The sequence below is a fragment of the Penicillium taxi genome (assembly GCF_028828555.1).
Source record: "Penicillium taxi strain IBT 34144 chromosome Unknown utg000001l_segment0_segment0, whole genome shotgun sequence".
Lineage (NCBI taxonomy): Eukaryota > Fungi > Ascomycota > Eurotiomycetes > Eurotiales > Aspergillaceae > Penicillium > Penicillium taxi.
Window position 1 is genome coordinate 3,510,083 of NW_026643203.1, and position 19,734 is coordinate 3,529,816.

At 49.3% G+C, this 19,734-nt stretch overlaps 10 protein-coding genes across 10 annotated transcripts; 6 read left to right on the forward strand and 4 right to left on the reverse strand.

The window, feature by feature from the left end:
* Positions 1 to 128: 128 nt before the first annotated feature.
* Positions 129 to 1,588, forward strand: N7495_001258 (tRNA-ribosyltransferase family protein; the record flags this gene model as incomplete). The annotated part of the gene is made up of 2 exons (XM_057203928.1): positions 129 to 351; positions 423 to 1,588. The coding sequence occupies 2 exons, from the start codon at positions 129 to 131 to the stop codon at positions 1,586 to 1,588; spliced, it is 1,389 nt and encodes a 462-aa protein (XP_057068001.1).
* Positions 1,589 to 1,891: 303 nt separating this feature from the next.
* Positions 1,892 to 4,026, reverse strand: N7495_001259 (methylenetetrahydrofolate reductase (NAD(P)H) MET12; the record flags this gene model as incomplete). Its single annotated transcript, XM_057203929.1, has 2 exons — positions 1,892 to 3,877; positions 3,940 to 4,026. 2 exons carry the CDS (start codon positions 4,024 to 4,026, stop codon positions 1,892 to 1,894), a joined length of 2,073 nt encoding a protein of 690 aa, XP_057068002.1.
* A 195-nt stretch (positions 4,027 to 4,221) lies between these two features.
* Positions 4,222 to 4,821, forward strand: N7495_001260 (uncharacterized protein; the record flags this gene model as incomplete). Its single annotated transcript, XM_057203930.1, has 1 exon — positions 4,222 to 4,821. One exon carries the CDS (start codon positions 4,222 to 4,224, stop codon positions 4,819 to 4,821), a length of 600 nt encoding a protein of 199 aa, XP_057068003.1.
* A 224-nt stretch (positions 4,822 to 5,045) lies between these two features.
* N7495_001261 (uncharacterized protein) lies at positions 5,046 to 5,771 on the reverse strand (the record flags this gene model as incomplete). Its single annotated transcript, XM_057203931.1, has 4 exons — positions 5,046 to 5,308; positions 5,379 to 5,526; positions 5,620 to 5,650; positions 5,755 to 5,771. The coding sequence occupies 4 exons, from the start codon at positions 5,769 to 5,771 to the stop codon at positions 5,046 to 5,048; spliced, it is 459 nt and encodes a 152-aa protein (XP_057068004.1).
* A 342-nt stretch (positions 5,772 to 6,113) lies between these two features.
* N7495_001262 (glucan 1,3-alpha-glucosidase ROT2) lies at positions 6,114 to 9,101 on the forward strand (the record flags this gene model as incomplete). Its single annotated transcript, XM_057203932.1, has 3 exons — positions 6,114 to 6,195; positions 6,253 to 6,982; positions 7,037 to 9,101. 3 exons carry the CDS (start codon positions 6,114 to 6,116, stop codon positions 9,099 to 9,101), a joined length of 2,877 nt encoding a protein of 958 aa, XP_057068005.1.
* A 604-nt stretch (positions 9,102 to 9,705) lies between these two features.
* N7495_001263 (uncharacterized protein) lies at positions 9,706 to 12,079 on the forward strand (the record flags this gene model as incomplete). The annotated part of the gene is made up of 7 exons (XM_057203933.1): positions 9,706 to 9,749; positions 9,826 to 9,945; positions 10,025 to 10,237; positions 10,300 to 10,586; positions 10,973 to 10,996; positions 11,094 to 11,430; positions 11,497 to 12,079. 7 exons carry the CDS (start codon positions 9,706 to 9,708, stop codon positions 12,077 to 12,079), a joined length of 1,608 nt encoding a protein of 535 aa, XP_057068006.1.
* A 758-nt stretch (positions 12,080 to 12,837) lies between these two features.
* On the forward strand, positions 12,838 to 14,678 carry N7495_001264 (glycoside hydrolase family 18 protein; the record flags this gene model as incomplete). Its single annotated transcript, XM_057203934.1, has 5 exons — positions 12,838 to 12,943; positions 13,006 to 13,068; positions 13,125 to 13,138; positions 13,199 to 13,326; positions 13,376 to 14,678. The coding sequence occupies 5 exons, from the start codon at positions 12,838 to 12,840 to the stop codon at positions 14,676 to 14,678; spliced, it is 1,614 nt and encodes a 537-aa protein (XP_057068007.1).
* A 500-nt stretch (positions 14,679 to 15,178) lies between these two features.
* On the reverse strand, positions 15,179 to 17,430 carry N7495_001265 (glutamate--tRNA ligase GUS1; the record flags this gene model as incomplete). Its single annotated transcript, XM_057203935.1, has 3 exons — positions 15,179 to 16,673; positions 16,727 to 17,112; positions 17,170 to 17,430. The coding sequence occupies 3 exons, from the start codon at positions 17,428 to 17,430 to the stop codon at positions 15,179 to 15,181; spliced, it is 2,142 nt and encodes a 713-aa protein (XP_057068008.1).
* Positions 17,431 to 17,582: 152 nt separating this feature from the next.
* N7495_001266 (mitochondrial 54S ribosomal protein uL1m) lies at positions 17,583 to 18,601 on the forward strand (the record flags this gene model as incomplete). The annotated part of the gene is made up of 3 exons (XM_057203936.1): positions 17,583 to 17,818; positions 17,890 to 18,454; positions 18,509 to 18,601. 3 exons carry the CDS (start codon positions 17,583 to 17,585, stop codon positions 18,599 to 18,601), a joined length of 894 nt encoding a protein of 297 aa, XP_057068009.1.
* A 192-nt stretch (positions 18,602 to 18,793) lies between these two features.
* Positions 18,794 to 19,729, reverse strand: N7495_001267 (COG2 family protein; the record flags this gene model as incomplete). Its single annotated transcript, XM_057203937.1, has 2 exons — positions 18,794 to 19,660; positions 19,715 to 19,729. 2 exons carry the CDS (start codon positions 19,727 to 19,729, stop codon positions 18,794 to 18,796), a joined length of 882 nt encoding a protein of 293 aa, XP_057068010.1.
* Positions 19,730 to 19,734: the final 5 nt, after the last annotated feature.

Below are 19,734 nucleotides of genomic sequence, written 5' to 3' on the forward strand. Positions count from 1 at the left end.
CTCTCGCTACGATCAAGCAATAGACGGGAGGTTCTTATATCACGTGACAAAGACATTAAGTGTGGGGCTGCGGAGTACTTCTCCGTGAAATGAAGGATTATGCGTGAAGCTAACGGATCAACACCGCCATGGACCTCGAGACGTCTTTCAACGACATGAATTTCAACATTTTAAGTCCTGCAGCGCCTGTGCTGGCGCCTCGAGTGGGCACATTGGCTATCACCGGCCGCAAGACAATATCCACACCTCATTTTATACCATCCACATCGCGAGGCGCTGTGCCACACATTGCTCAAGATGTAGTGAGAAAAGAGACTGCCATTAATGGTCTATATGTTGGACTTGAGGACTGTGCGTGGACCACCTGAAGAAATTCACCTCTCACCTTAATTTCGAACACTGTATAATTGACATGCTCTCAGTTATTGAAAAGAAGCATCCCGCCGCGCTATATAAAATGTCCGTCGCAGTTGACGAGTCGCCATTGAGAAATTTTATATGTGCATCTGGTGATATGCCTCTGATACTAGGGCCTCGCCGGTTTCCAGCAATTACATGCCCACCGGACAATACCAATACATCGATTGCGATATTCACCTCACTTGGTTTCCAACAGCTCACAGCACACGATTATATTGAGGCGATTCAAAATCTCAAGCCCGATATTGTCGTTGGATTTGCTGACCTTACACACGGGAAGCAGCCGGGTGTCAAGAGGCGGGAGAAGATGGTAGATCGCACACATGCATATACTCGCCATGCGCTGGAGAATTTGTACAGCCAAAGCACGACGACAAAGGCCGCATATTTTGCGCCAGTTCTACCGCTAGACAATGCACAACAGACAATATACCTGGATGATTTGGAGGACGAATTCCGAGACTCTCTTTCTGGGTTGGCTCTATTTGAGTCTGATTCTCTTGATTTCATTCCAGAGTCCCTAGGCTATCTGCCCCGTCTACTATTCAGCGAGCCTTCAGAACCTCACGATCTTCTGCGCCAAATATCCCTCGGCGCAGATCTTCTCACTGTCCCGTTCGTGAATTCATCTTCTGACGCGGGATTGGCGTTCGACTTCACTTTCCCTGCACCCGTGCAGCAAGATGGAAGTCAACGGCACTCTCTGGCAATTAACCTGTGGTCCCCAGAGCACAAAATGGATGTTTCGCCTTTGCGCGTAGGCTGCGAATGCTTTGCCTGTCGAAAGCATCACCGCGCCTATCTAAACCACCTCCTTGCTGCGAAAGAGATGACTTCATGGGCACTTCTCCAATTGCACAACCATCATATGATGGATCTCTTCTTTGAAGGAGTGCGAGGAAGCATTCAGCGGGGCTCTTTTGAAGAAGATGTAATGGTGTTTAATCGTTTCTACGAGGCCTCATTGCCTGAACCGACTGGTGAAGGGCCCCGACTTCGTGGTTACCAACTCCCTGCTGCGGGTCCTAATCAGCCGAAGCGTGCGCCTCGTGTTTATGGTCGTCTTGACGATGTTCAGCAAATGTTGGCTGAATCTCGGTCTTCCGTAGCTACTCCTGATACGGATGCCGAAGGGCTCGAACACCACGGCTTCGCAGCGAAGGCATAATCTCTTCTTTTAGTTCTACCCCATCTTTCGAAAGAGCTTTTGCTTCTAGATAGAAGCCATTTTTATATTCTAATGTTACTTAGGGCATAACTAGGCATACCTAGGTATCTGCTCATGCCTTACTTATGATGACTCTTCATATCTGTGTTGATAGAAAATTGAATAGAACTACAGTACTGTACAAATCCCGAAATCTTTTGTCCATCGCTTATTGATGGTGCAAGACTTGAAAATTTTAAAAAGAAAAATTGGTTACGGGGTATATTACCTAGATAAGGAGAAACAGCTAGGAGTAAGAAGTCCCTACTGGATTTCGCCTGCCAAAGCCCGCCACATCCACTTGACTTCATCCTCTTCCTCCTTTGAGCCATGCTCGGTACCAGCACCAAACTGCTGTCCAACTACACAAACAAGCCAGGAGTCGTCCTTGGAGGAATCGAGGAATCTTTCTGTGGCAGAGCCACGGTGATAGATGCGGCGCCATTCATCCCAAATACGGAAAGCCTCCTCACCCCAGGCGCGGAAGCTCACTTCCTCGATGATGGTTGGTGTGAGAATTTCCTTGCCTCGGAATACACCCCAGGTCACGGCATTGGCGCCTCCCTCAGGGTTGAGTTCTTCAGGGTCAACATCGTCTGAGCTAACGGGGAGTGAAGACTCAAACTCTCCCTTGCCATTGGTTGCGAACCAAGTCAGTTTTTCGTGGCCGTGCTTCTCGAACAATGGCTTGAGGATGGTTGTGAAGTCCTTATTGGGACAGAAGAATTCAACGAAGGGCTTCTGGAAAACGAAGCCCTCCCTCTGAGGGCCCCAACCAAAGATGGGATCGTCGCTGCGAACGCCGTTAGCGGCTGGCTGCGAGGCCAAAGTCCACCAGCCACGGCCATCGATAAGCTTGAGCAGTTCCGGTCGAATCAATTCCGTCTCAGGATTTAGTCCAGCGCTGCCCTCTTCAGCTCCACCTTCCGACCAAGGGATCATGTATAGCTCTCCGGAAACATGTCGCCGGAAGAGAGTGTTGATATCAGAGTGATCCACTGGGTGGCCCCAGAGTTTACGGGCAACCACAGAAGTGACATGCAACGATGGACCGTATCCATCAATCTCACCAAATGCAGGCGAACGCGCATCACCCCATCGACCGTTGGGGAAATCATCCCAAGTAGCCTCGCGGCCGAGAGCACCCAGACCCTCTGAAATTTGTAGGGTTGTACCGCGACCAGGGGGCATTGCGGGTAGGCCAGCACTGCCAGCCGTAGCCTCATGCACAGAGTTATGTGATGACTCTGCAGACAGTTTATCCACAATGACGCGGTTGTGTGGTTGCGAGTTGATAGAAGAGGCTCGACGTCTCGCTAGGGAACGAGTGGGAACATTGTCCAATGAGAGGTGACCATCGATATCCCCAACAGCAGACTCATCGCCCATTTCAGTGGAAGGGGGAATCAAGTCAGCTCGCTCCAAAATGAACGAAACGGTCTTTTCCAAGTTGAGAGTGTAAAAGTGGAATCCGCGTGGACAGGGGGACTTGAGCTCTTTGATACCACCAACTACTTCACTAACAATATCCACACCTACCCTCTTGACCGCATCATCGTCATATTTTACCTCTTCCACGCGCTTGGCAATCGCATCGGGAATATGCACATGGCTCAGCTTTGTGACCCGAGTCAGGTTCTTGTAACTCTGGATAGGCATCAAACCCGGGATAATAGGAATAGTCTTGAAGACACCAGACTCATGGTTGCGAAGCATATCCTCAAACTTTTGATAGGCTTCCACATCATATGTGAGCTGTGTCATGATAAAGTCTGCCCCAGCAAGGGTCTTCTCAACCAGGTAGGGCAAGTCACGCTTGGGATCCTGTACATCCTGGAAGGAATCGGCCGGGTGACCTTCCGGGTATGCAGCGACACCAAGACAGAAGTAATCACCGTGTGTCTTGCGGATATATTGAACAAGATCCACAGCAAAATTGAAATCCTTGTTACTATCATCCTCTCCATGTATGTTGTATTCTTCGCTGCGGGGTGGATCTCCGCGCAGTGCCAGGATATTGCGAATGCCGAGTACCTTGGCCTCCTCCAGAGCCATATCAACCAAAGCCCGACTCATGTTTGTACAAGTCAGGTGTAGAACTGTGGTCAACTGTAGCTGTCGCTGACAGACCTCTGCGAGCTCTAGGGAACGGGCAGCTGTACTTCCGCCTGCACCCCAGGTTACGGTGACGAATAGAGGACGCAGAGCCTGGGCCATACGCTCTAGACGAGCAGAAAGGTTAGCAAACCCCTAAAAAATAGCCATTATGGTTAGCAATTTAATCGCTCTCGCCGACCGCGGGGTTACCCCACCATCCTGGTTTTCGGAGGGAAAAATTCCAGGGAGAAGTAATTTGAGTCCGGCGGCAATGCCGCGATCTTCTCAGTAATCTTCTCCATTGTTTATATGGTTAGGAGGTGAGATGGGGGGGAGGTGAAGAAGATTTAGAAGTGGAGCGTCATTGATTAAATTGTCACGGGAATTAAAAGTGTAGACTCTGCCGATGATCGGCTTACCCGCAACAGTACATCATCGGCTTTAACGATGACTTATTCGCATTAAAGTCCATTCTGCATTGAGATATTCAGTTCATCATGAAGTCTACGTTTTCATTGTTCCTCCGTCATTTCCGACTTCAAGCCACATCGCTCAAGGCTCCGTCACGTCGAGGCCTGTCGACTCCTCCACCTCCTTCCCCAACAAACTCCCAATCTCGCCTACGCCGATTCAATGACCGCCTGCCACTCTTTCTTCGAACATACACAACCCCGTTGCTGGGAGCACCAGTGACTCATGTCACTTCGTTCTTGATCCTGCACGAAATCACTGCCATTGTTCCACTATTTGGTCTAGTCGCTGCGTTTCATTATAACAACTGGATTCCAGACCTCGTAACTGGATCTGACGAAAACAATGCCTTTGATGAAGGAGCTGCACGGTTTGGACGCTGGCTGGCGAAGAAAGGCTGGGTCGATGAAGCAGACGTCACAACCGTTGCCGAGCATGAAGCTTCTGCACTTGGAAAAGAGCGCGCAGGTGTGCGATTAATACTCGAGTTCGCCACAGCTTATGCGATTACGAAGGCTTTAATACCTGTGCGAATAATAGCTAGTGTCTGGGCAACACCTTGGTTTGCAAGGACAATCCTTACCCCGACCACGAAAGCTATTCAAAGGGTACTAGGGAAAAGCTGAAGATAAATATAACCAAAAAAAGTCTAGAGGCATACACTTTTAAGCCACTGAAACATAGGTTTCACTCCACTAATATAAATACCAAGAAATTATTTTTTCTCAGAGTTCATGAGATGTTATATTGTTTGTTTATGAAAGGCAAATGAAGCTGTTCTTCAGCTACCGCTCTATGCTGTAGATGAGAACTGTCATTCATATGGCCAAACCACTCAGGACCAAGAAATTTAAGACTCGTAAACCCAGGCGGCCTGAGCGGACTTCCACTTCAGGACCTCGGAGGGAGAGAACCAGAGAGCGATCTCCTTCTTGGCGTTCTCGACACTGTCGGAACCGTGGCAGACGTTGCGGCCAACATCGATGGCATAGTCACCACGGATGGTACCGGGGGCAGAGGCCAAGGGGTTGGTGGCACCGAGGATGGTACGGCCGGTCTTGACGGCGTCCTTACCCTCCCAGACCATGGCGCAGATGGGGCCGCTGAGCATGTCTGTTGGTGAAATTAGTTAGCTGCTGTTGATGGCGAAAAACTCGGCAGGTCGGATGTGACGGATACTCACAGGCAACAAGACCCTTGAAGAAGGGCTTGGCGGAGAGGTCAGCGTAGTGCTGCTCAAGGTGAGCCTGGCTGGGGGAGGTCAGCTTCAGGGCAACGAGCTTGAAGCCGCGGTTCTCAAAGCGGGAGATGATGGGGCCAATGAGTCCACGCTATAGAAGATTCCTAGTCAGTTGAAATAGCTCAATTGATGATAGTACCAATAACGATCCATGTTCTCAGTACGTAGAGCATCAAATGCATACCTGGACACCATCGGGCTTGATGGCAATGAAACTGTCAAAGCTTTATTAGCTTCACCGTCAAAAGCAAGGAGGGGTCAAATAAAAAAGAAGATCATGTGAATAAAGAATTGCTATAGGCCAGGATATTTGACTTACGTCTGCTCGTCGGCCATTTTGATGAATCTTAGATTGATGAATCGGTAAGGGGTTGAGAAGCAAAAGAGAAGGAGGGGAGAAGGGAGAATAAATACTCGTTCAGCCTTGTTTGACTCTGATTGGTGGGCGCCACAGAGGGGCTTCTTCAGCTGCCTTGTTGCCTTAAGGCGGACTGCAGCCTTATATTTCAGGTGCTAAGGTGTCAAGGTGTCTTACCCCATATAGCTCTCCACTTAGGCCAGCCTGGCGGGCCTGAAGCTTCCGAGTTGTAAAAGGAAGTTATACTCTTCTTACACTATTTCCTCACAACTATCTTGGACTCTAAGTTGAGGGTCTCTGATTGCTTCTAGCCCTCAATCATGGCCAGGAGCGGGCCCAGCGCCTGCTGGACACTATTGCTCTCCCTCTTGGTCCTTATAGGATGCATTGTAGTGCCTGGATGTGAGTACCTTCTTCAATACAACTCAGGAAAGCCATGAGCTAATTTCTTATTTACAGCGACTGTGAAGCATGAGAACTTCAAAACATGTGCTCAATCAGGCTTCTGTAAACGAAACCGAGCCCTCGCCGACAATGCCTCTGCCCAGGGTGCGTCTTGGAGCTCTCCCTACGAGCTTGACCCAGCCACCATACACTTCAAGGACGGTCAATTGTCTGGTATTTTAATTAAAATCACATCCACGAACGTGAAGGTCCGCCTGCCTTTGTTGGTATCTTTCCTGGAATCGGGTGCCGCGCGCCTGGTTGTCGATGAGGAGAAGCGCATGAAGGGTGACATTGAAGTTCGACATGACAGCAAAGCAAACAAGAAGCGTTATGACGAGACTGAAAAGTGGGTCCTCGTTGGGGGCTTGGAAGTGAGCAAGTCGGCTACATTGAACGCACAAACAGAGACTGGTTTCACCAAGGTTCTGTACGGACCGGAGGACAAATATGAAGCCATCATCCGTCATGCACCATTTGAAGTTGAGTTCCAACGGGATGGTCAGACCCATGTGCAGCTAAACCATCAAGGTCTCTTTAATATGGAACACTGGCGACCCAAGGTGGAAGGCAAGGAAGAGGCTGGAGAGGACGAGAGCACCTGGTGGGAAGAAACCTTTGGTGGCAACACTGACTCCAAGCCTCGTGGTCCTGAGAGTGTTGGACTAGATATCACTTTCCCTGGTTATAACCATGTTTTCGGAATTCCCGAACACGCAGACTCTCTTTCTTTGAAAGAAACGAGGTACGAATGCCGTTGACCACTACGCCTTCTGTATTAAAGCTAACCATATTGTAGAGGTGGCGATGGAAACCACGAAGACCCTTACCGGCTATATAATGCCGATGTTTTTGAGTATGAGCTCGACAGTCCCATGACTTTGTACGGAGCAATTCCCCTGATGCAGGCTCATCGCAAGGGCTCTACCGTCGGTGTTTTCTGGCTCAATGCGGCGGAGACGTGGATTGATATTGTCAAGAAGTCTGCATCTTTCAATCCTCTTTCAATGAGTGCAAACTCCAAGATTGATACCCAGACTCATTGGTTCTCGGAGTCTGGCTTGATCGACCTCTTTATCTTCCTTGGACCCACGCCACAAGATATTAGCAAGACATATGGCGAACTGACTGGCTATACTACATTGCCGCAGCAATTTGCAATTGCCTACCACCAATGCCGCTGGAACTATGTCACTGATGAAGATGTCAAAGAAGTAGACGCCAAGTTCGACAAGTACCAGATTCCGTTCGATGTGATCTGGCTAGATCTTGAATATACCGATGACCGAAAGTACTTCACTTGGGATCCAATGACCTTCCCCGACCCTAAGGGTATGCAAGAACAGCTTGCCGAATCTGAGAGAAAGCTCGTGGTCCTCATTGATCCCCACATCAAGAACAAAAAAGATTACTTTGTTTCACAGGAGCTAAACAGCAAGGGCCTCGCTGTGCTCAACAAGGACGGCGAGGTCTACGATGGATGGTGCTGGCCTGGATCATCCAACTGGGTCGATTGCTTTAACCCTGCTGCGCACCTCTGGTGGAGCAGTCTTCACAAGTTCGACCGATTCAAGGGTTCGCTTTCTAACCTGTTCATTTGGAATGACATGAACGAGCCGTCTGTATTCAACGGCCCGGAAACAACTATGCCAAAGGACAACCTTCACTTTGATAACTGGGAGCACCGTGACGTTCACAACGTGAACGGTATGACTCTTGTCAATGCTACCTACCAGGCAATGCTGGAGCGCAAGAAGGGCGAGGTGCGCCGGCCCTTTATTTTGACTCGATCGTTTTACGCAGGATCTCAGCGTATGGCTGCCATGTGGACTGGAGATAACCAAGCCACCTGGGATCACCTTGCAATGTCTCTGCCCATGGTCCTAACTAACGGTGTTGCCGGATTTCCATTTGCTGGCGCTGATGTTGGCGGCTTCTTCCACAATCCCGATAAGGACCTCCTCACACGGTGGTACCAGGCCGGTATATGGTACCCTTTCTTCCGCGCTCATGCGCACATCGATACTCGTCGTCGTGAGCCTTACTTGATTAGTGAGCCACACCGAACCATTATCTCCCAAGCAATTCGCCTGAGGTACCAACTATTGCCAGCCTGGTATACCGCATTCCACGAGGCCTCGATCAACGGCACGCCTATTGTTCGCCCTCAGTACTATGCTTTCCCCGATGATGAGCAGGGCTTTGCTATCGATGATCAACTCTACCTTGGTGAAACTGGTCTTCTTGCGAAACCTGTTGTTACCGAAAACACTATCACCACTGACATCTATATCGCCGACGATGAGAAATACTATGACTACTTCGACTTCACCGTCTACCAGGGTGCCGGTAAGCATCACACTGTCCCCGCTCCAGAGGACAAAATACCTCTGTTGATACAGGGTGGACACATCGTTCCACGCCGAGACCGCCCTCGCCGTAGCAGCGCTCTCATGAGATGGGATCCTTACACCTTTGTTGTGACATTGGATAAGAACGGCGAGTCGGAAGGAACCCTTTACGTTGACGATGGAGAGACGTTTGACTATGAGCGGGGCGGCTACATACACCGTCGCTTCCAGTTCCGCAACTCAGTCCTCTCGTCTGAGGAGCTCGGCACCAAGGGTTCCAAGACCGCCGAGTATGTTAAAAGTATGGCTGGCGTCACTGTTGAGCGTGTAGTTATCATTGACCCACCTCAGGAGTGGAAGGATAAGAGTACTGTCACTATCATCGAGGACGGGGCCAGAGCTGGCTCTACGACCTCGCTAGAGTACTACGAGCAGACGGGTGGCAAGGCGTCTTACGCTATTGTCAAGAATCCCAATGTTGGTATTGGAAAGACATGGCGCATAGAGTTCTGAGCGTTCGTTTCATGTCTTGGTGATGAATTATGTGCAATACATGGTTAGGGGTAGTCTATCACAGAATTTGACAGCGTAAATTTCATAATTGTTGTTCTCAATTTCGCTGTATTTTCAAGTGACCTGCAACCTCCAGGACTTGAAGTAGGGGCACGTTTCGGGGTCCACTCTCTCAATATTTCCCAAGGTTATGTTGCAAGCACTTCGTGGATTTATTCTCACTTGGAAGACCACTCTCCATGGAAACTGAGAAACTGCCGAGGCTTCTAACAAGCCTCTCCAAGGTTGAGGCACGAATACCCTTGCTACTTGTAGAAGTGTTTCTTCTGCAGCTAAAGCTTGATTTCTAGTACTTGATTACGGGGCCCATCGATCAGCGGATGACATAATCCTTCCGGAGAACAGCCGTTTGCGTCGCGTTCTCCTTTATGTTTTTAAACATTCACTGGAATCTCGAAACTCGCTAGTTTCCTGTCTCTGATCGTGACGGTTATCTGTGTTACTATACGAGATCAACCAAGTCACCCGACAATCCCCATCTTCCAAAAGTACACGATCACGTTAACTCGCTGGATTGTACTCCGCATATTCCCCAATCCCTATCATGTATCTCGTTCAGCTTGCCATTGAATATGGCGCACCTCTCTTGTATGTCTGATACTGCCTTGAGCGGGCTTACAAAAATAGTTAGGACCTATGAAATTATACTAATCCCGAAAAATAGCCTCGTCTCGTCTCCTATTACCTCTTATGCCGACCAGATTCTTGCTATTCACCGAAGTAGAAGCTCGGCTGGCTTCTCCCTAGATATTCCACTCATCATGCTTGTGGCGTCAATCCTCAAGTAAGCCACCTCTATTCCAACTCCTATATAAAATATAGGAAAATATCGACAAATGGGCGGTTTTTTGACCCTGCGCTAGGGTCTTTTACTGGTTCGGGGAATACTATTCGAAGGCGTTATTCACGCAGGCCATTGTCATGATTGTAGTGCAGCTCACTCTGTTGAAGGTTGCTTTGGATAACCGGCCAGCCTCCGGCGCGAAAAATGGAATTGAGCATGCGCCCTTCAGCGGTTCGAGCTCGGGTGGCTTCTCGCGACCCTACGAGTTCTGGCAATGGAAGGCTAGCAACCCGTAAGTTTTATAACAGATCATGAAGAAAGTTGGGATAGAGGCTGACCAACCCGATTTCGCAGATACTGGATGTTCTTGGGCTATTTTGTTGTAATACTATTCGTGCTACACCTCACCCCGATCTCCGCCTCTCAAGACTACATTGCACTTTTGGGCTATGTTGGTCTCGCTGTTGAGGCCATTCTCCCTGTCCCTCAGATTTTGGCCAACCAGCGGTCTGGTTCCTGTAAGGGATTCCGGGTGTCTGTTCTTGCGTCCTGGATTCTGGGCGACGTGATGAAGATGAGCTATTTCTTTTATGGCCAGGGGGACATCCCATGGTCTTTCAAGATGTGCGGCATGTTCCAGTGTGCGTGTGATCTATACTTAGGCTTCCAGTACTGGATGTTCACTCGGGGCGCAATTGCACATAGCCCTAAAAACCATGACGGCCGATGGGAAGCTGAAAAAGACATCCGCATGAACTGAGGAGGCATTTGAGCGTCCTAAAATACATGTTGATAATTATCACAGAAGCATAGCAACGATAGACATAGACATATAATTCTGAATGACACGACATTAATGGATGCCTTTTTGGTAAGTCCCGAGTTTTCGCTGTACCGAAACTACCCCGCGACACTTTCCCCACACCTCGGCCCAACTATGGAAGCAACTGGACGTCTGACTTTTTGATCTTCAATCAATTCAAGACCTAGAAAAGTTGGTTTACTAGGACAAAAATGACTAAGCCAGTCATCCGTATCGGCTATGTGCCTGGTAAGTTTTCACTTTTCAGCATACAATCATCAGCTTTGATTATGCGACTTCGTCGATTACCTAGGACTAGACTAACAAAGGCTTCTCTTGGATATAGAGCACTATCTTACACCCCTCCATCTCGCCCTACGCAGTCCCGCAGTATCTTCGCTTCCATTCAAGATCGATCTGACTCCGTTCCCGTCCGGCACGGGCCATATGATCACTTCTCTACGCGGCAATGAGATCGATATCGGCATTGGTCTGACTGAAGGCTGGGTAGCTGGTCTGGCTGGAAAGCAGCAGGTCCAGAATGTTGACGGAGGATACAAGGTTGTCGGCCACTGGGTAGACAACCCTTTGCGCTGGGCAATTGTCACAGGTAACGAACGCAAGGAACTCACTGGAGTGCAAGATCTTGGCGGCAAGAGAGTTGGAGTTAGCCGATTGGGCAGGTAAGCATTAATTCTAACACATAGGAAAGTAGCAGAGGGCACTTTTTGCTAATTTTATATCTACAGTGGCTCGCACATCATGTCATTTGTCCTGGCTCAACAACAAGGCTGGAAGTCCGACTCATTGACTACCGTTCCTCTTGGACCTTTCGGGGCTTTGCGCGACGGAGTGACTGGCCAGGGTGGATCTTTGGACCCAGCGGCTGAATTCTTCATGTGGGAACATTTTACCACGAAGCCTTACTTCCACCCAACGACTAAGAAGCCAAGTCCCCCTCTGAAAAAAATTGGAGAGATATTCACGCCCTGGCCATCATGGATGATTGTGGCATCCACGTCCTACTTCCCCGACCCGGAAAAGGATGAGAAGCTGGAGCAGTTGTTCAAGGCTCTAGATCAAGGAATTAAGGACTTTGAAGCTGATACCGCCCAGGTCGTGAAGCTGCTAGGTACAGGCGAGCTGGGCTGCAACTACATCGAAGAAGATGCAATTGAGTGGCTCAAGGATGTGAAGTTTACAGGGACCACCCGAGGAGTCGATAGCAAGGTTATCACTGGAGTTGTGGATGTCCTCAAGGTGGCAGATGTTATTGATTCGGCCATGGACAATACTGAGGCTATTCAACGAGTCATTGGAATCTCGAGATAAACAATCTCAATACCAATATTGAATATTTAATGTTATTTTACGGGTACCTACTGTCCAGATAAAATTCATTTCTAGGAGGAACCTTGGAAGAGAAAGGCAGTCCACGCAGGTAGGAAGCGAGTAGGCGTCTGTTTATACATATCTCTGACCTTAGACAAGGGATGTAAATTTTGAGCAAAGCGGATTTGCAGAGCTATGGAAGATAGCCATGACGATAGTATCATTCTTGGGCTCACAATCTTGGAATACATAATGTCCTTAGCTTGGCCTAGAACTGTCACTCCGGGTGAATCCTGTGCTTCTCGTATGTTTTGCATTCCCAGATCAACCAAGCTCCCTGACAACGATACTGGAATGTACCCCGACCAAGTGGACACTCATGATAATCCAATTAGAAATTTAAGATGAAATATTCAACAATTTGAAATGCGCATATCGTACCCGTTTAGAATGAGCGGAAATTTGTTGGATGAGCGACTGGAGTGGACGCTGTGGGCCCAACATGGGATATCGCCGAAGGGGAGGGGATTTGTTTTTGTGAAAGGTATGCAAATTGAATTGCAAAGTAAAGCTTGCTGCGTTATTTATTGGAGGCCTTGGCCTTCGAGTAAAGAGAAGTATCCGAACTCGACTTTCGACCTGCGTCTTTGCGATCTTTAGGGTTGTTCATTGCCCAACTAATTTAATAGCCTGACCATATACGTTCATTAATACTACTAGGCCTTAATATTCAAGACCTATACTACAGCATTGTCAGCATGCCTCGAATTTATTACCTTCCTTTGTCAGTCCTTGCGGCCAGCTTGGGAGCTGTGCAGGCCAAGCTGGACCTGGCGTCTTCTTCTAACATCGCAGTCTATTGGGGTGAGTTGTGATTGCCAAATGAAGAAACCAGAGTAGATCAGCAAAGCTAACAGGGATGAAAGGTCAAAACTCTCTCCAGGGAAATGGCGGCGAGGTGCAGCAGCCTCTGGCTCACTACTGTGAAAGTGAGTATCACATAAACCTTTCATATCTGTGGATGAGACTGACGAGGTTATTGCAGATGCCAACATTGATGTACGAGTCATTCCCGGAAACAGGAGACTTATGGTCTGACATACTAACAGCCATACCTAGGTTATTCCCATGGCATTTGAAATGATGGTCAATGGACCAGGTGGTGCCCCGGAGGTTGATTTCTCGGTCACCAGCAATGATTGTACCATTTTCGATGGAACGCAGCTGAAGAACTGTCCTAAAATCGGGTAAGTATAACTGGGAACACTGGGACTTGCCAGACTAACATCCTGATAGTGAGGACATCACGACGTGCCAGCAGAAGGGGAAGACTATCATCCTGTCCATCGGCGGAGCAACTTACAGTGAAGGTGGCTTCAAGTCCGAGGCCGATGCGAAAGCTGGCGCAAAGCTCATCTGGGAGACATTTGGCCCAGAGCAGGAGGGCTCGAAGGCTTTGCGGCCCTTTGGAAATGCTACCCTTGATGGCTTTGACTTTGACTTCGAAGCCTCCGTCACGTACATGGCTCCTTTCGCCAACGAGCTCCGCACTTTGATGGACACGGATACCAGCAAACAGTACTTCTTGACAGCTGCGCCGCAGTGCCCATACCCCGATGCGGCTGACAAGGATATCCTCAATGGTGGGGCTCCAATCGACGCCGTCTGGGTGCAGTTCTATAACAACTACTGTGGCCTGAACAACTTCAATACCGATCCCTCGAGCTCCAAGTACAATTTCGAAGAATGGGACAACTGGGCCAAGACAGTGTCCAAGAACCCAAACGTCAAGGTACTGATCGGTGCGCCGGCCGATACGACCGCTGCCAGCACCGGATACGTTCCGGCATCGAAACTGGACGAGGTCATTCAATATACTAAGAAATACGAAAGCTTCGGCGGCGTCATGTTGTGGGATACCACTCAGGCGTACGCCAACTCAGGATTCCTTGAAAGTCTGCGCAAGTCATTAGGTGACGGTGATTCCGGTTCGTCGTCGTCCAACGCGGCGTCGACCGCGGTTTCTTCTACGAAAACTAACTCACCGAATACCTCGCTCTCTTCCAATGCACCCGGCTCGCCGTCCTCCTCTTCCTCCTCCTCTGGGTCTGGCTCCTCGTCCAGTGGTCATGAGGACCCCGAAACCAAGCCCGCCACTGCGGCCCCCACTGCACCAACGACCAAGCCGATTTCTACCACCACTTCCAAGGCTCAGCCCGCGACTGCTGCTGCGCCTACTGCTCCTGTCGCGCCTGATGCTCCTACTGCCCCCACTGCTCCTGCTGCACCCACTGCTCCTGCTGCACCCACTGCTCCTGCTGCACCCACTGCTCCTGCAGCCCCAGCACCACCTCCTGCGCCGCCTGTTGATGACGATGTTACCGACCTCGGCGACGATTCGACTGATAATGCCACGCCCACCGACTCTGCACCAGCTCCCCAAAACACTAATACCTCGAAAGCCGGAGTTCTCGGCACTGATCTCTTTGCTTTGCTTCATGGCCTCCAAAAAGCCGACGGTATTGTCGAGGACGTTGCTGATGGCGTTACTCATGGCCTTACCAACAATCTCCGTCGTGCCAATCGTATTAGACGTTAAATTTTTTTTTCAGTACTGAAATATGGTCATCTGGAAATGAATCATATTCAAGATATTGAGGTGACCTTATGAACGAATCCACCTGTGATAATTTTAATCAACCTCCACACTCACTTTTTGTTTGAACTATGTCTCATCCCTTTTCTCTCTTTTACTCCACCTTTCTGGGCTTTCATATGTTCTCAACTTTCCTTGATACCCATAATAATAATCAATCATTCTGGTCATGACTGAGCCAAAATATCTTGTCCTCTTGTCATTCTTCAGTGCCATCCAAGCGGGGCCATATCGGTCACGTGAAGGCAACACGAAAATGTAACCATATATCTACGTAAGAATTGGTAGGGTTAGGTCAAATCGAACATAGATCGATGCAAATCTCAAGATCGTAAAGTAATGAATCAATTTGGACAATTGGTGTAACATTGTCGAAAACGAAAAAGTTTGTTGTTGGTTGACCTTTCATTTAGTTACAATTTGTTCCCAATCAGGAAGCATATCTATTTCGACTTTCCACTGGGAATGTTGAAGAACACCGCAGGAACACCAGGGGCGGCGGCACGGTCCACGCGGTAGTATCCCTTGCGGTCAAACTGGATAATATCGCTGACTTTAAGGTCGGCAACGTTACAGTCGGCAAAAGCACTCACACGGAACTCGGTGTCGTAGTTTAGGAAGTCCTCCAAAACGTCATCCTCGGAAAGCGAATCCTTCTTCAATAGGTAGTCAAAGTCAACAAGCTCGACAGGGACCAACTCCTGGCCCTCAGTAGACAGCCAAGTGACCTTTTTCTCGGTCTTCTTAACGTCGCCAGCCATGTGCAGCTCCAGCTCGAGGCCAGTGATAGTACCAGTGGCAGCATCGGTGGAGATCTTGCGGACAATGGCGTTACCCCAATTCATGAGTGTAATCTCCTCGTCCTGCTTGAAGAGCTTCACGTCCTCCTGCTCCAGAATAATGGAAGAGCTAAAGGCAACAGTCTTCTCACCCACGGCGGGGTTCTTGGCATGCTTAGCACGCTGCTCGGTGTATGGGGTAGTTGGGCCACCGGTGACAGTTGCCTTGACAGTATCCTGTTCCGTAATAGCAGTGTGACGCGGAGCAACGGGGTCAATGTACTTCTTGTTGGTAGCCCAGATAAGAGTCCAGTCAAACAAGGTAACGTTCTTGGAAGGACCTTGCTTGAGGATGAACTCGCGGAGTGCAGGGATGGTCATACCGCGACGGCGAATACCACGGATAGTAGGGAAACGAGGGTCATCCCAGCCCCAGACAACACCACTCTCCACGAGCTTGGTGAGCTTGCGCTTAGAAAGAAGAGTGCGGACAAAGTTCATACGGGCAAAGTCCCAGACCTGCACAGTGCGCAGCTTAAGTGTATCCAACATCCACTGGTACTGTGGGTTACGGTCCCGGTATTCAATAGTACGCAGAGCGTGGGTAACACCCTCCATCGAGTCAACAATAGGGCAGGCAAAGTCATAGGTGGGGTAAATCTTCCACTTTGAGCCAGTACGGTGGTGGGGTGTAGGGTTGCAGCGGTAGATGACAGGGTCGCGCATACACTTGTTCTTATCGTCGAAAGAAATCTTGGCGCGGATGCACCATCTGAGACCTTCGGGGGTTCCCTTCTTCATCACCTCGAAGCGGGCCAGGGATTCATCGATGGTGAGTTCGCGGCGCACGCTGGGAATGCCATCCATTCGCTGAGCTGACATAGTCTCCTTGTCAGTATCATCGGCGTACGCATATCCGTTCTTAATCATCGTAATGCCGAAGTCGTAGAGCTCGTCGAAATAGTCGCTAGTATATGACACTTTGTTGGGCTTGATACCCATGAGAGCAAGATCCTCCACAATGCCATCCTCGAACTCTTGCTTTTCATTCGAAGGGTTGGTATCATCAAATCGGAGAAGAAGAGTACCGTTGTACTTCTCGTGAGCAAAATAGTCGTTGAGAAGAGCAGCCTTGGCGTGGCCGATGTGGAGATAACCTCTGTAAAACATTTAGATTCAGATCTAGGTTTCATGCGAGATGAAAATACTCACGAAGGCTCAGGTGGGAAACGGGTCACGACACCGTTGTCGGTGTTGCGCAGAGCAATGTCGTAGTTGGCACCCTCCTTGGCTTTGGCCAGTTTCTTCTCCTTGGCGGCGGCGCTCAAGGATTCGGTGGTAGTAGCGGCCCAAGGGCACAACTCGTTCAAGAAAGTGTACCAGCGGGTCAAATTCACGAGTGTACCTTTCTTCAGGGCCGCAATAGCAATACGGTTTCCGCGAATAGCACCCCAGAGGGCAATGTCTGGGGTAGAGAGGGAGTATCCGGCGACGAAAGAGCGGAGAAGGAGGTGAGTGTCTAGGCGCTGGAGGACAGGCTCGATGACCTTGAAGTCCAAAGGAACCAGGCTTTCCAACTGAGACAGCCAATCATTCTCCTAAACAATTTCATTAGTATGACTCCATTATCACATTAAATTGTGGTGGTAGCTTACAAGCTTGGTATCCTTGCCAGAAAGGAAGGGGAAGCTAGCGGAAAGCTCCTGGATAGCATTTTGAGTGCCAAACACTGACTTGGAACCAGCTGTTAGCTGGAGAATGGTCTTGTCTCCATCACTCAGAAGAGTAGTGTCCTCATAAACGATGTTGATGACAGGGCTAGGGCTAGCCTGATTGACGGAGGTCGCAATAAGCACCACAGGCAACAGTGCCGAGTGGTTGGCACGAGTGGCCACAGTCAAAGTGAATTGAGTCATTTTGCTGAGTTGTGTGTGTACTGGAAGAAGGTGGGGAGGGGCAGTTTTATTATCAAGATCGCCGCCCGGCTGTATATTTCTCCGAGACCGATAGCTTGCCGGCTGCAATTGTTTTCTGCTACTGCATCTAGTCCGCCTAACGCCCTCCAGTCATGTCGTCCTATGGTACATTGATGCCTACCGCAGCACGCGGCTTTATCTCATCATGTCGTCCAACTATCCGGGAGTACCCAATTGTTCCCGTTTTTTCGGTAATTCAGCAGGTCCGAGGTCTCAAGAACAAGGGCAAGGGCAAGAGTCAACCAAAACCGGATCGGAGAGGGCCTAAGGAATTCCAACAGAAGAACTTGAAGGACATGGAGCAATTTGCTCTCTGTGATGCAATGCGGTATGTTTGTTATGCATGCATATTGTCCTTAGAACCTTTGCCCCGTTCAATTTTTGACATTGTTCTTGCAGGTATCTCCGAGCATTCGAGGTTGGCCGTGAACTCACCGCGGTGAAATATGAATTGCACGTTCGAATGCGAACAAGAAAAGACGGCCCTGTTATTCGGAACATGATTCGATTCCCGCACGCCGTTCAAACAGAATCTCGTATCTGTGTCATCTGTCCCCCCGGGTCGAAGCAGGCAAAGGAAGCAATTGAGGCAGGAGCAGTTCTCGTTGGTGAAGACGAGGTATTTGAAGCTGTCAAGGCTGGCCAAATCGACTTCGACCGATGTCTTGCTCATCCGGATAGTTTGCCGGCATTGAACAAAGCTGCATTAGGTCGTATCCTCGGTCCCCGTGGTCTGATGCCAAGTGCTAAGACTGGTACTGTCGTGGAAGATGTTGCTGCGCGTGTGGAAATGCTTCGCGGAGGTACCGTTTACCGAGAGCGTGATGCTGTCATCCGCCTCCCGATCGGACAGTTGGGATTCTCTCCGGAGCAGTTGCGTGACAACTTGCGCACAACCATTGAGCAGATCAAGAAAGATGCTTCAGGTCTCAATGACCGCATCAATAAAGAGGTCTATGAAGTTGTGAGTAGAATATGTCCACTCCTTGTTTTTGACAACCCCATCTAACGTTACTAGGTCTTGAGCTCGAGTCACGGCCCTGGCTTCAGCTTGAACGGAGAGTTCAAGACCGATGACTCCCCTGAGACTGCTTTCTTGACCGGTTTGTAAAATATCTACTGTTTTAAATTTCCCTTGGCGTGTACAGCTATATGTTTTATTAGGAAAGTATTTGGTGTATTGTTTGTATCATAGTATCCTTTGTAATGAACAGAGACTCCCGGGGTCCCCCAACCCTGAACGCCAACGCTATGCAACTCCAGCCAGCATCCCACCCCCTTATGGTGTAAAAGAGGCATGATTTTAGATCTTCAGATTCTTCAGCGCAGCCACTGCACTGACATCTTCACCCATTACTTCATAGAGATGCAAAACTCCCATTGTTCGTGCATCGCGCTGATTACCAGCATGGCTGGCTTGTTCCAACGCAGACTTTAAATCCATGAGCACTGTGGACTTGATCTTCGCCACGCGCGGCCGCTGGGCAAGTATGAAAGGATGGTGCTCGCCAACTCGCGCAGCGATTGAATTGAGGAATACATGTTTCTGGACATGTCGCTCGAGTCGTTTCAGTGACACAGGTGTTGCGCCATCGTCCAATCTCACATCTTCACATTCATCGCTATCACTAGCATATAGATCTGATTCTTCGTCTGATTCCTCAGCGGGACTATCGTTCGGAGATGACTTGTCCTCGATCATTAATTGGTGCTCCAGCTCTTCAATTCGGTCCGCATAATCGAGCAATTCTTTCCCGATATCTGCGTGGCTTCGTAGTCGCCTTTTTTCGTTTAATAACTCCTCTACCTCCTGTCGCCGAGCATCGACTTTGTCGCGAATCGCCTGCACATCTCGTTGGAAGGCGAGAAGGCCCACTTTCACTCCCTCGACTTTCTCTTCGCCCCCTCGAAGGGCGGTTCCCAGGGAGAGGAAATCTTGATAGTTCTCATTGACCAGATCTAGCAACTCCTTGTTCAACAATTGCTCCAAGCCACGCAACTCTTGTCGCAGGTCTTCGAGACTCTGATGGCGGTTCGTCAGGGAGGAAAGAAAAGTAGCAGCATCGAAGTCATTTGATAGGAAGGAGACACGGCTTAAGGGTTTTGGAAATGGAAGGACGCTCGACGAGTCCTCGTCGAGATCTGAGGAAGATCCATCGGATTCGCCAAACTAACGAAATTAAATGAGATTCAGGCAATTTATCAGAGGGTGAAGATTCCATACATCAAATCGATTCATGGTGT